Source organism: Ylistrum balloti, unplaced genomic scaffold (assembly GCF_031769215.1).
Source record: "Ylistrum balloti isolate Yb309-2 unplaced genomic scaffold, AGI_CSIRO_Ybal_v1 Utg370370, whole genome shotgun sequence".
Taxonomy (NCBI): Eukaryota; Metazoa; Mollusca; class Bivalvia; order Pectinida; family Pectinidae; genus Ylistrum; species Ylistrum balloti.
In genome coordinates, this window is record NW_026782260.1 from 1,873,180 (window position 1) to 1,887,731 (window position 14,552).

Consider the following 14,552-nt stretch of genomic DNA (forward strand, 5'->3'; position numbering starts at 1 on the left):
AGTAGGACTTTCAAAATTGCCCTTTTTGGCCAAGCCCATTAGCCCCTGAGGACTGAGATACACCATTTATACATGGTTCCTTCCCCAAAGGATATTTCTGACCAAATTTGTTCAAAATCAGCTCAGTTGTTCATGATAAGTAGTGATTAGGAGAAAAAAGTTGACGGATGGACAATGGATGACCTATAACATTTTGGCCAGGTGAACTAAGAAAGTACATGTTTTATACCAGTAAGTAGATATCAGTGAACCCAATCTACTTACAAGAAACAATTACTGCAAGGTATTGAACTCAAACTGACATTCATTATCAGTAACTTACAGAGCCTCAAAACACGTCATCATTTCTTCATTAGGTGTTGGCGACCCTTATGACTTATGAAGTGAAAAAAGAATTTATTTGAACTAAATGTTTACCTTTCAAACCAACAGCTGTCCTGAAAATTTCATGTGGGTGAACCCGTACTCAACACCGAACATAGGTGAAATCAATGATTTGAACCAATATGAAGAAAACATGACTAAACAGAGTGACTGGCAGTGTCATATGGATTGTAAGGGTTTTATAATATTTTTACCTTGTTTCATCTATGTAAACTGTTTCTAAAACGGATGCTGCATATTCCAAATTCCTCTGTAAGTCCTCCCGCGATATGTCTTCCTTCTGTAACCTTCTCAGTATATGTCTTAATCTGAGAATACAAAACAGCATCTGTCAGAAACACAGAACACATGAATGACGATATGTCCAAGGACCTAACAGTGATCTGTCAGAAACACAGAACACATGAATGACAATATGTCCATAGACCTAACAGTGATCTGTCAGAAACACAGAACACATGAATGACAATATGTCCATAGACCTAACAGTGATCTGTCAGAAACAGTGAACACATGAATGACAATATGTCCATGGACCTAACAGTGATCTGTCAGAAACACAGAACACATGAATGACGATATGTCCATAGACCTAACAGTGATCTGTCAGAAACACAGAACACATGAATGACGATATGTCCATAGACCTAACAGTGATCTGTCAGAAACACAGAACACATGAATGACAATATGTCCATAGACCTAACAGTGATCTGTCAGAAACAGGGAACACATGAATGACAATATGTCCATGGACCTAACAGTGATCTGTCAGAAACACAGAACACATGAATGACGATATGTCCATAGACCTAACAGTGATCTGTCAGAAACACAGAACACATGAATGACGATATGTCCATAGACCTAACAGTGATCTGTCAGAAACACAGAACACATGAATGACGATATGTCCATAGACCTAACAGTGATCTGTCAGAAACACAGAACACATGAATGACGATATGTCCAGAGACCTAACAGTGATCTGTCAGAAACACAGAACACATGAATGACGATATGTCCATAGACCTAACAGTGATCTATCAGAAACACAGAACACATGAATGACGATATGTCCATAGACCTAACAGTGATCTGTCAGAAACACAGAACACATGAATGACAATATGTCCATAGACCTAACAGTGATCTGTCAGAAACACAGAACACATGAATGACAACATGTCCATAGACCTAACAGTGATCTGTCAGAAACACAGAACACATGAATGACAATAAGTCCATGGACCTAACAGTGATCTATCTGGGAACAGGGAACACATGAATGACAATATGGAGTTTTTTTATTGATCTGTCTGGAAACACAGAACACATGAATGACAATATGTCCATGGACCTAACAGTGATCTGTCAGAAACACAGAACACATGAATGACAATATGTCCATAGACCTAACAGTGATCTGTCAGAAACACAGAACACATGAATGACAACATGTCCATAGACCTAACAGTGATCTGTCAGAAACACAGAACACATGAATGACAATAAGTCCATGGACCTAACAGTGATCTATCTGGGAACAGGGAACACATGAATGACAATATGGAGTTTTTTTATTGATCTGTCTGGAAACACAGAACACATGAATGACAATATGTCCATGGACCTAACAGTGATCTGTCAGAAACACAGAACACATGAATGACAACATGTCCATGGACCTAACAGTGATATACCTGGGAACAGGGAACACATGAATGACAATATGTCCATGGACCTAACAGTGATCTCTCTAGAAACAAAAAACTTGACCCTGTTTTGTTTCTACACTAAATACTCCTCTAGGGGATAGCAGGAAGCTGATTATAAAAACCGCCCAGAGTTAGGGATAGGAAGCTGATTTTAAGAACAGTTCAGAGTTAGGGATAGCGGGAAGCCTATTATACAGAAAATCCTGTGTTAGGAGCAGCAGGAAGCCTATTTGATCAACAGTTCTTAGTTAGGAATAGCAGAGAGCCAGTTTTAACAACAGTCCAGGGCCCATATTCATTAAACCATTCTCATGCTCAACCATAGATTTTGTGCTCAAGCAGACATTTTTTATAATTAAATATAAACATTGAATATAACTTTGACTTGAAGTCCTTTCAAATTTTTTTTTAATTCTTTGGCAAAATCAGTCTTGTTTTTTTTATTTTTAACTTAAACAAGATATAAGGCTTGCGCTCAAAATTCATGCTTGAGCGTGAGAACGGTTTCATGAATACGGGCCCTGATTAAGAGAGAGTAAGAAACCTATTTTAACAACAGTTGAAAGTCAGGGATGACAGGAACAAAACTACATTACACGTTCACATTAAATAATTTATAATTGTACTACGTTAAACTGTTTTACGCCAAGTAGTGAGCTAATCTTACTTGCTAAACTTGAGAAAATTAAAATGTGAAAAGTTTATTTGTGGGTAATGGTGCATAGTGAGACAACTAACATGATAAGGCATTCTGACTCTTGGGACACACGTCATAAAAATAAACAAAAGAACAAAACATTTTAGACTACATTTTCCAACGAAGGTTCAGATGTATTATATTAGCCAGCTTTACAATTATTTGACACTTTACAGCAGTAAACAACAGAGGGATACAAAATTATTTTCGTTTCACTGGTTTAATGTCGATTTCATTCGTTGATTACAAATGATGCCTAACATCGAACAGAACATTATAGACAGATGTCACTCAATACCACACGGCTGAATAGGAACTATTACCGTATTGAGCAAACATGTGAAGCATCTGGGGTATCTATTGCTGGTAATTTGTCAGTCCCAAGGTCCACACTTGCGTAAGAATCACTCTCAGCACTGACAACACTGGAAGTTCGACTGCTACTGGTAGAACCTCCCACCTTGGTTTTGGAGTTAGTTCTTCTCAGCACTGTTAGAGATCCAGTTCCTTGTATACAGAAATAAAGCAAAAATATCATTTACCAATAGTTATAGAGTATTCAGGGGTGATCTACATGTACAAACTAAATTTAGGATCATGCAGTTGATAAATGTGACTTTATCATTAATTACATATACACTATTACACCATTGTATTAAGACCCTTTTTCTACATTGTTATGCCTACATCTTGGTACTAAGACCATTTCCCTTCAATACCATGCCTACATCTTAGAACTAAGACCATTTTCCTACAATGTCATGCCTATATCTTGGTATTAAGACCATTTTCCTTCAATGTCATGCCTATATCTTGGTATTAAGACCATTTTCCTTCAATGTCATGCCTATATCTTGGTATTAAGACCATTTTCCTTCGATGTCATGCCTATATCTTGGTATTAAGACCATTTTCCCTACAATGTCATGCCTATATATTAAGACCATTTTCCTACAATGTCATATTTCCTCTATCTATCTTAAGACCATTTTCCTACAATGTCATATTTCCTCTAGCTATCTTAAGACCATTTTCCTACAATGTCATATTTCCTTTATCTATCTTAAGACCATTTTCCTACAATGTCATATTTCCTCTATCTATCTTAAGACCATTTTCCTACAATGTCATATTTCCTCTATCTATCTTAAGACCATTTTCCTACAATGTCATATTTACCCTATCTATCTTAAGACCATTTTCCTACAATGTCATATTTACTCTATCTATCTTAAGACCATTTTCCTACAATGTCATATTTCCTCTATCTATCTTAAGACCATTTTCCTACAATGTCATATTTAGTCTATCTATCTTAAGACCATTTTCCTACAATGTCATATTTCCTCTATCTATCTTAAGACCATTTTCCTACAATGTCATATTTCCTATATTTATATTAAGACCATTTTCCTACAATGTCATATTTCCTCTATCTATCTTAAGACCATTTTCCTACAATGTCATATTTCCTCTATCTATCTTAAGACCATTTTCCTACAATGTCATATTTCCTCTATCTATCTTAAGACCATTTTCCTACAATGTCATATTTCCTATATTTATATTAAGACCATTTTCCTACAATGTCATATTTCCTCTATCTATCTTAAGACCATTTTCCTACAATGTCATATTTACTCTATCTATCTTAAGACCATTTTCCTAAACTCTCAAGCCTATTCTCCTCTGATTATCTTTCCAGAATTATTCATGCATGGAAATTCCGTCTCTATTTTCGTCGTTGTTGAAAAATCCCTGGGATGGGTTAGCACTATCTTGTAGAGAATGGGGATCTACTTCATCTGTGGAAACACTTACAATGTAAGGATCCTTAATGGTATAGGAATTGTTGGATACAAATTAGATTTCTCTTTTTCCTGTGATGACTGGAGTGGACCTGGACACCAGCAGTGAGCTCTGCCAGTTTGTTGGTTATATTAATGATTGAGAAGAGAAGAAATGTGGAGATACTGTACCACACTATAGAAGTGGTCAGACTTTCTTCAGAATGTCTAATCGGAAATAAATCAAATCTGAGATAACTAAAAGTGTCTTGGATACAGTTTGGTATTGTTAATGGCTGTATCGGAAACAATGAAACCCTTCACTGTTAAAATTAGAAAATGTTTATTTATATTTAAGTTTTCTTCTGTACCTGTCTGTCATTTTGCCCAGCGAGGAACGACCAAAAAAAACAAAAATGCTAGATATTTTGTGTCTGTCTATACAGCAGCAAAGAACGACTGGGAGAAAAATGCTAGATATTTTGTGTCTGTCTACATAGTGGCAAAGAATGACTGGGAAAAAAATGCTAGATATTTTGTGTCTTTCTCTAGCAAGGAATGACCAAAAAACAAAAATGCTAGACATTTTGTGTCTGTCTACACAGCAGCAAGGAATGACCAAAAACAAAGATGCTAGATATTTTGTGTCTGTCTACACAGCAGCAAGGAATGACCAAAAACAAAGATGCTAGATATTTTGTGTCTGTATACACAGTAGCAATGAATGAATGGGAGAAAAACGCTAGATATTTTGTGTCTGTCTTCACAGTAGCAAGGAACGACTGGAAGAAAAAGAATAGATCTTCTGTCTGTCTACACAGTAGCACCATGCTATCAATCTGACTAAGCTTATAAAATACATCTAACAATCTCACTACAACCCACAACCCCTGGGGTCAGCCAAGGTCAATATATGTCAATCTCACTACAACCCACAACTCCTGGGGTCAGCCAAGGTCAATATGTGTGTCTCATCAAACTGCCATTTATACTTAAAAAATACTAACGAATGTTTGAACTATTTCTAACAGATATAAAGAAATCATACTCAAAAATGTAATTTTTCTATATAACTATAGTAAATTTTACTCCCTCCCCAGGAAAAAAAGTGATGTTCTTGGGTCATGAAATTCACACTTTTTGTAAAGCTTCTAAAGGCCTTTCCATCCATGAAGAGTATTTGATTCTACCATACCTGGGTATGAAGAAGCATTTTGCAGTTTCAATCAATTTGACCTTTTCTGGCCTGGCTCTCAGGCCCCCGGGAATTGGGGACCACATAATTTACAATTTTTGCCATTTATGATGCATGACTCCAGACAGAAGGTGATTGCAAAAGGTCACCTCAGAATTTTGTGGGACTCTCATGAAATAACATCGTGGGACTCTCCAGAGACAAACCTTCTCCTTTATTCTTGTAAATTGAACACTTTTGGGTGGTCTGGTCGCACAATGGTAACATATTTATGTTTTTCTTAGCTAGCCAATGGTGAGGTTCACTTCCTTCTACTGACATGAAATGGTAGGGAAGTCACATGCCTGAGTTTCCCCCCCTGGGAGCTCTAGTTTCCTCCCACAATAAGACCCTTGGAGTGCCTACATCAAGGCCAACAAGAGTGATTTGTATAAGCTGAAATAACTTGTTTCAAAATTGTTGTGAAATAAATAACATTTTTAAAGGGACTTTCTGACATAAACTGAACAGTTGCTGCTCATATTTCTTTTTAACACAGCTCGGAAATTTCTCGTCTGAATGATTTTTTTTGTACATCCAAAGGAAACCATTGATACCTAACAATAGCCTGCTCTAACTTTCAAAGAAACAGGACTGAGGATATAGGTAATTAGATCAGCACTAATCAGCATTCAGCACTGACACCGCATCTCCATGTGACCATGCAGTCTGGAAGGAGCAGGTGTTTTGTGATAAGGTGTTAATTCAACAGTGATCTAACGATAACGATGACAGGGAGTGGACACATGATGCCACCGGAGGCCAAACGCTCTTGTTTTGCTCGATCGATTTACTTCTTAAGCAGTAGGTATTACTGTTTGCTAACTCATTCTTCCAATCTGTCAACAGTTCAATTCATCAACCACAGATATCATAAAATTATATGCGTTTAAAAGAGTTCACTTTAACAGATATAGACAGCTTTGGGTTTCAATATCTGGAGAATAGGACACTAATACAAAAGCTCATAGGGCCTGTATCACTCACCTGGATACGTTCACTGTAATTAATCTTGTACATTATCTAATTGCTTTTACACAATATCTACTTAACTAAAGATACAGTAGTTTATAGATTGTTATCTCGCTCTCAATTAGACCTGTCCCCGCACTGCCACAAGGGGGTAGGGTGAGGTAGTGTGTGGGATTCAATGACGATGTTTATACAATACTGAGTTCCCTTCATCCAAGGATAATTATTCAGACCAAATTCAGTTAGCAAAGACCAACTGTTGATTAAAAAAAAATTTCCTTCACCCAAAAGTGCTTCTGACTGAATTGGGACAGAATCCTGACATCCCTACAGAAGAGGAAGAATTTAAAAGAATTTGCTTTCATGCTCCTCTGGGGGCCCTGCCCCTCTAGCCCCAAGGAGCCTTGATTCATCATTTATCTAAAACTGATTTCTCTTCACCCATAGATACTTCAGACCAAATTGGGACAGAATCTATGAATTTCTTCAAAAGAAAAACGATTTAAATGAATTTTCTCTGTTTTTCCTGTTGGGCCATATGCCCCTCCTACCTCAAGGGGCTGAGACCCACCATATATAAAATTAAATCCCCTTCACCTCAAGCAGTGAGGAGTACCAGGGGGCTGTCAGTCTGGAAGATTGAGTACCAAGACAAACTATCAGTAAGGAAGATTGAGTACCAGGACAAACTATTGGTAAGGGAGATTGAGTACCAGGACAAACTATCAGTGAGGAAGATTGAGAGGACAAACTATCAGTAAGGGAGATTGAGTACCAGGACAAACTGTCAGTAAGGGAGATTGAGTACCAGGACAAACTATCTGTAAGGAAGACTGAGTACAAGGACAAACTATCAGCAAGGAAGTTTGAGTACCAGGACAAACTGTCAGTAAGGGAGATTGAGTACCAGGACAAACTATCTGTAAGGAAGATTGAGTACCAGGACAAACTATCAGTAAGGAAGACTGAGTACCAGGACAAACTATCAGTAAGGAAGACTGAGTACCAGGACAAACTGTCAGTAAGGGAGATTGAGTACCAGGACAAACTATCTGTAAGAAAGATTGAGTACCAGGACAAACTATTTGTAAGGAAGATTAAGTACAAGGACAAACTATCAGTGTTGAATATTGAGTATCATGACAGGCTATCAGTCTTGAAAACTGAGTGACTCTGACAGATTATCAGCATAAAAAATTTTGTACCAGGTCAGACTATCACTAGAAAGATTTGAGTACCTAGACAGCTATAGATATCAGGATGGATTGGTTTGAACAATCCTGGCCATGTTCACCATTATGGTATTTTGACCCCGGTTCATTTCCCCATGCTCCACAATACCATGCTACACCGGTGTTTTAGATGAGATACTCACGTGACAGCTGACCATTTTTAGATCCGACGCTGGCGTCATCTTTTGCCCGATCAGGTGGATTTGCCACTGTAACACAAGTCAACAGTAGTATTAACAAACATCATCTGCATACGTGTAATTAATACTTATCAAATTATCATCAAATTTCTCATGTGGAAAACATACATCCGCTGATAAATCACAAATTGTAATGTTTGCCGTGCTTCCTTAATTTGGAGTAGGTTGCAGGCTAAAAGCAGAACTTGTATATGCATTACTATGCTACACACAGCCACCAACACCAACTCAAAAATCATTTTAATGACATACTTCGTTTTTAGAAAAGAGCTAGACAGAAACAATTTCACAAAGGCTCTCATAGATAACTTCTCATTTGTCAGAGTGTCGTACTTCCAAAATTGTACACACCATACTGATTAGATATAGCTGGAGGCTATACCGCAGTCAGTACTGCCCTAATTGGATAAAATCTTCTGTAGATATAATACCTCGATTCTAGCCTAAGATGATCTTAAAGTGTTCTAATCCAATTGAAATGGATTTTGTGCTGTATAAATTTCCATCAATCAATACCGTGGACTATATTACCATACACAATTTGATAAATAGCCATGGTACTTATCACAGAGCCCCAGTAGGATATTTACGGAGGGTTGTATCATTGATTTAGATTTTCTCCCCACTATCTGTTGCAGCTTTGTATTAATTTGGATACCAATGTCAACTGTGTAACCAACATATTGGAACTGTATCAAATCACACGAGAGGTCCAGTTCCCATGTCTATTTCTAAACAACAGGAAATACACCATGTGTTTGACAAATGACAAAAAATAAAAACAGAAAAGTCTATTCCTAAAACCACTGAAAACGTACGACTGTAGTCTAGAATAGCAGAGACAGTAGAGATACATTCTAGAACCACTGTGACGGTAGCTGTATACTAAAACTATGAGAGAGCACAGCTGTATACTAAAACTATGAGAGAGTACAGCTGTATACTGAACCTATGAGAGAGTACAGCTGTATACTAAAACTATGAGAGAGTACAGCTGTATACTATGAGAGAGTACAGCTGTAAACTAAACTCATTGAGAGAGTACAGCTGTATACTGAAACTATGAGAGAGTACAGCTGTAAACTAAAACTATGAGAGAGTACAGCTGTATACTAAAACTATGTGAGAGTACAGCTGTATACTAAAACTATGAGAGAGTACAGCTGTATACTAAAACTATGAGAGAGTACAGCTGTATACTAAAACTATGAGAGAGTACAGCTGTATACTAAAACTATGAGAGAGTACAGCTGTATACTAAAACTATGAGAGAGTACAGCTGTATACTAAAACTATGAGAGAGTACAGCTGTATACTAAAACTATGAGAGAGTACAGCTGTATACTAAAACTATGAGAGAGTACAGCTGTAAACTAAACTCATTGAGAGAGTACAGCTGTATACTGAAACTATGAGAGAGTACAGCTGTATACTAAAACTATGAGAGAGTACAGCTGTAAACTAAACTCATTGAGAGAGTACAGCTGTATACTAAAACTATGAGAGAGTACAGCTGTATACTAAAACTATGTGAGAAACTCTAAAACTATGAGAGAGTACAGTATACTAAAACTATGAGAGAGTACAGCTGTATACTAAAACTATGAGAGAGTACAGCTGTATATTAAAACTATGAGAGAGTACAGCTGTATACTGAAACTATGAGAGAGTACAGCTGTATACTGACCCTATGAGAGAATACAGTTGTATACTAAAACTATGTGAGAGTACAGCTGTATACTAAAACTATGAGAGAGTACAGCTGTATACTAAAACTATGAGAGAGAGTAAAACTATGAGAGAGCTGTATACTAAAACTATGAGAGAGTACAGCTGTATACTAAAACTATGAGAGAGTACAGCTGTATACTAAAACTATGAGAGAGTACAGCTGTATATTAAAACTATGAGAGATTATAGCCCCAGACTTTACAACAAAACAAAAACAAAATAAAACCATTTTAAGCTGTACAAATTCAAGTAATCTGTAAAAAATTACAAAGGTTCAAAAGCTGTTTGGATGTTAGAAAGCTGGAACATTATTAGAAAACCTGGATTAGATTTTGATAGAGAGTTTCTTTGTGCAAGTTATTGAGAAAGGTTCAATATACATCACGAAAAAGACTGGTTGTCTGTTTACAACGGATGATGTAATGGTTTGGCATACCTAAACAAGATTATTGTATTGCATCAGACCAGACAGAAGATATTAGCATTGTTATTACTACAATCAAAGTTCTGGTTACAATAGATACACAGTCTTGTTCAGTCAAATAAATTCTCCTTTATTATTCCTTGATAATAATTGTTATTTTTCCCCACGTAGGTTACTTCTCTGGTCAACCTCGCTGAAAAACTGTGATTCTGGTTCTCCCAAACTGTTCATTATATTCCTAGAGGATTTTAAAATTCTTCAAAACTTAAGTCTAGGAGAAACCTTACCAGAATTGTAGGATTTCTAATAAAAAAAAATTTAAATTTTTTTCTTGTTAAATCATAATTCTATAATGATATTCATAATCACTTGATAAAGTGGTAGAAAAATACAAGTATTTGCTTAGCAATAACAGAGGACTGAATTTTTCACAAAACAGCAGAATATCAATGCATTGAATAGATCAAAGGGGCTTAAAAGAAGCTTATGGAGGCGAAAAGCTAGATTTAGAAGGAATCAGTAAAGAACCCACCATACATCAAATGTACTTAAATGGTGCCAACACCAATTTGTATATGAATAAATTTAGTCTTGTAGAATTGCCTGTGTATCTGTTGTTTGACTTTCATGGGATGGTCTGCATTCTCATCAGCTGATCTTGTGGACAGCCCGTGGTTTTCTGTTAATACCCCTGTAGCAACCTAAATACAAATGGGGTCTTATAGCAAAGTATTTCTCTGGAAAAAAAGCAAGCAATCACTCAAGCCCATGCTCCCTGATGAATGATCAACAGAACAGCTTTTATTTGAGATAGACTTCCATGATCCCTGCTTACAATGGAAGAACTTTGCTACTTCTGCTTCTGTAGAAAAAAGGGAGAGATCACAAGTCTTCACTGGATCACTTATGAGGTAACACAGCTCCCACAGGAGTTTACACAGCTCCCATGGGAGATAAACACAACTCTCAAAGGAAATTAAACAGCTCTCCTGTAAAATAAGTTATCTCCCCTGGAGAAATCATTTCTCCCATGAGAAATTATGTAGTTTCCCTGGCAGTTTAAACAACTCATTTAGGAGAAAACACAGCCCTTCCCCCCAAGAAGATTATAGCTCTCTTATGGAATTTGATAAGTGAGAGCTCCTTTGGTAAATATCACACCTTCATTGGCAGATAACACAGCTCCCCTGAGAAAGTAAACAGCTCCCCTTAGAGATAACACAGATCCCCTTAGAAATTAACCAGTTTCCTTGATGGATATCAGGGCCCTCCTGCGAGAAAACACAATTCCCCTAGGAGATAAAACAGATCCCTTTGGAGATGAGATAAATGATCCCCTAGGAGACTGTAAAGCTAAACTAGGTGATTACACAGTTCGGAGGAAAATAGCATAGATCATTTGTGAGGTTAAACAGTCCAACTGGGAGATAACATAGGTCTCCTTGGAGGTTAAACAGCTCCACTGGGAGATAACATCACTCTCCTGGGAGGTTAAACAGCTCCACTGGGAGATAGTGTCACTCTCCTTGGAGGTTAAACAGCTCCACTGGGAGATAACATAGGTCTCCTGGGAGGTTAAACAGCTCCACTAGGAGATAACATCACTCTCCTGGGAGGTTAAACAGCTCCACTAGGAGATAACATCACTCTCCTGGGAGGTTAAACAGCCCCACTAGGAGATAACATCACTCTCCTGGGAGGTTAAACAGCACCACTGGGAGATAACATCACTCTCCTGGGAGGTTAAACAGCCCCACTAGGAGATAACATCACTCTCCTGGGAGGTTAAACAGCCCCACTAGGAGATAACATCACTCTCCTGGGAGGTTAAACAGCACCACTGGGAGATAACATCACTCTCCTGGGAGGTTAAACAGCCCCACTAGGAGATAACATCACTCTCCTGGGAGGTTAAACAGCACCACTGGGAGATAACATCACTCTCCTGGGAGGTTAAACAGCCCCACTAGGAGATAACATCACTCTCCTGGGAGGTTAAACAGCACCACTGGGAGATAACATCACTCTCCTGGGAGGTTAAACAGCACCACTGGGAGATAACATCACTCTCCTGGGAGGTTAAACAGCACCACTGGGAGATAACATCACTCTCCTGGGAGGTTAAACAGCCCCACTGGGAGATAACATAGGTCTCCTGGGAGGTTAAACAGCCCCACTAGGAGATAACATAGGTCTCCTGGGAGGTTAAACAGCTCCACTGGGAGATAACATCACTCTCCTGGGAGGTTAAACAGCCCCACTGGGAGATAACATCACTCTCCTGGGAGGTTAAACAGTCCCACTGGGAGATAACATAGCTATCCTGGGAGGTTAAACAGCTCCATTAGGAGATAACATCACTCTCCTGGGAGGTTAAACAGCCCCACTAGGAGATAACATAGCTCTCCTGGGAGGTTAAACAGCTCCACTAGGAGATAACATCACTCTCCTGGGAGGTTAAACAGCTCCACTAGGAGATAACATCACTCTCCTGGGAGGTTAAACAGCCCCACTAGGAGATAACATCACTCTCCTGGGAGGTTAAACAGCACCACTAGGAGATATCATAGCTCTCCTGGGAGGTTAAACAGCACCACTGGGAGATAACATCACTCTCCTGGGAGGTTAAACAGCCCCACTGGGAGATAACATCACTCTCCTGGGAGGTTAAACAGCCCCACTAGGAGATAACATCACTCTCCTGGGAGGTTAAACAGCCCCACTAGGAGATATCATAGCTCTCCTGGGAGGTTAAACAGCTCCACTAGGAGATAACATAGGTCTCCTGGGAGGTTAAACAGCCCCACTAGGAGATAACATCACTCTCCTGGGAGGTTAAACAGCCCCACTGGGAGATAACATCACTCTCCTGGGAGATTAAACAGCTCCACTGGGAGATAACATCACTCTCCTGGGAGATTAAACAGCCCCACTGGGAGATAACATCACTCTCCTGGGAGATTAAACAGCCCCACTGGGAGATAACATCACTCTCCTGGGAGGTTAAACAGCCCCACTGGGAGGTTAAACAGCTCCACTAGGAGATAACATCACTCTCCTGGGAGGTTAAACAGCACCACTGGGAGATAACATCACTCTCCTGGGAGGTTAAACAGCACCACTGGGAGATAACATCACTCTCCTGGGAGGTTAAACAGCCCCACTGGGAGATAACATCACTCTCCTGGGAGGTTAAACAGCCCCACTAGGAGATATCATAGCTCTCCTGGGATGTTAAACAGCCCCACTAGGAGATAACATAGGTCTCCTGGGAGGTTAAACAGCCCCACTGGGAGATAACATCACTCTCCTGGGAGATTAAACAGCTCCACTGGGAGATAACATCACTCTCCTGGGAGATTAAACAGCTCCACTGGGAGATAACATCACTCTCCTGGGAGGTTAAACAGCCCCACTGGGAGATAACATAGGTCTCCTGGGAGGTTAAACAGCTCCACTGGGAGATATCATAGCTCTCCTTGTAAATGAGATTATTTTCAAATGGGGATGATGTGACAATAGAACTGTCAAATGGGGAAGCATGTGATGACCTACATTTTCAAATAAGGCAAAAAAAAAAAAAAACATTATCCATCATGCTATTCATACAGTTGTAAATACATTTTTCTTCCTTAAAAAATCAGATTTTATTCCCAAAACATCACAGTCGATCGTACAGACATATAAATAAGATGGAGTGAGCTGTCCACTTGAAGCTCTGCCTGCTACCAGATCTCACATTTTCAGAATTCCTCCCTTCTTAAACTGACATCTAAAATAACATTGACTTTTAAAATCTATACAGATTTAAAGAGTTCTAAATCAGTCCAATGCTGGTGTATACTGGTCTTATTCGTGGATACATCGGTAGTACTCTATTTCACTTCTACATCAAATGTTTTTATTGTGTTTTTCGTTATTGATTTTTTCCAACATATATGGGTATGTTTGTGATGGCTGTAGGATAAAGCTAGGCGGGACATATACCAAGCAGCTGGCCTATATTTATAAGTGTTTAATATATATAAGTAAAATACATCAAACCAATTTGGGAGTGGTAGTCTTTTAAGCCACCGACTTCAAATACATACAAATGGTATTAGATCTATTTCTCAAAGTTAAACTCAGTACTATTGATAGGATCGATATGTCCACGGCCCCAGTGGCTGGTCT

The 14,552-nt window shown here is 38.6% G+C and overlaps 1 protein-coding gene across 1 annotated transcript in view; it reads right to left on the reverse strand.

The window, feature by feature from the left end:
• The window catches only part of LOC132553992 (dual specificity calcium/calmodulin-dependent 3',5'-cyclic nucleotide phosphodiesterase 1A-like), a 130,336-nt gene that overhangs the window by 41,321 nt on the left and 74,463 nt on the right, over positions 1-14,552 (reverse strand). Inside the window, 3 exon segments of the mRNA XM_060218287.1 lie at positions 579-692; positions 3,123-3,306; positions 8,168-8,233. Coding sequence (XP_060074270.1) covers positions 579-692; positions 3,123-3,306; positions 8,168-8,233 — 364 coding nt within the window.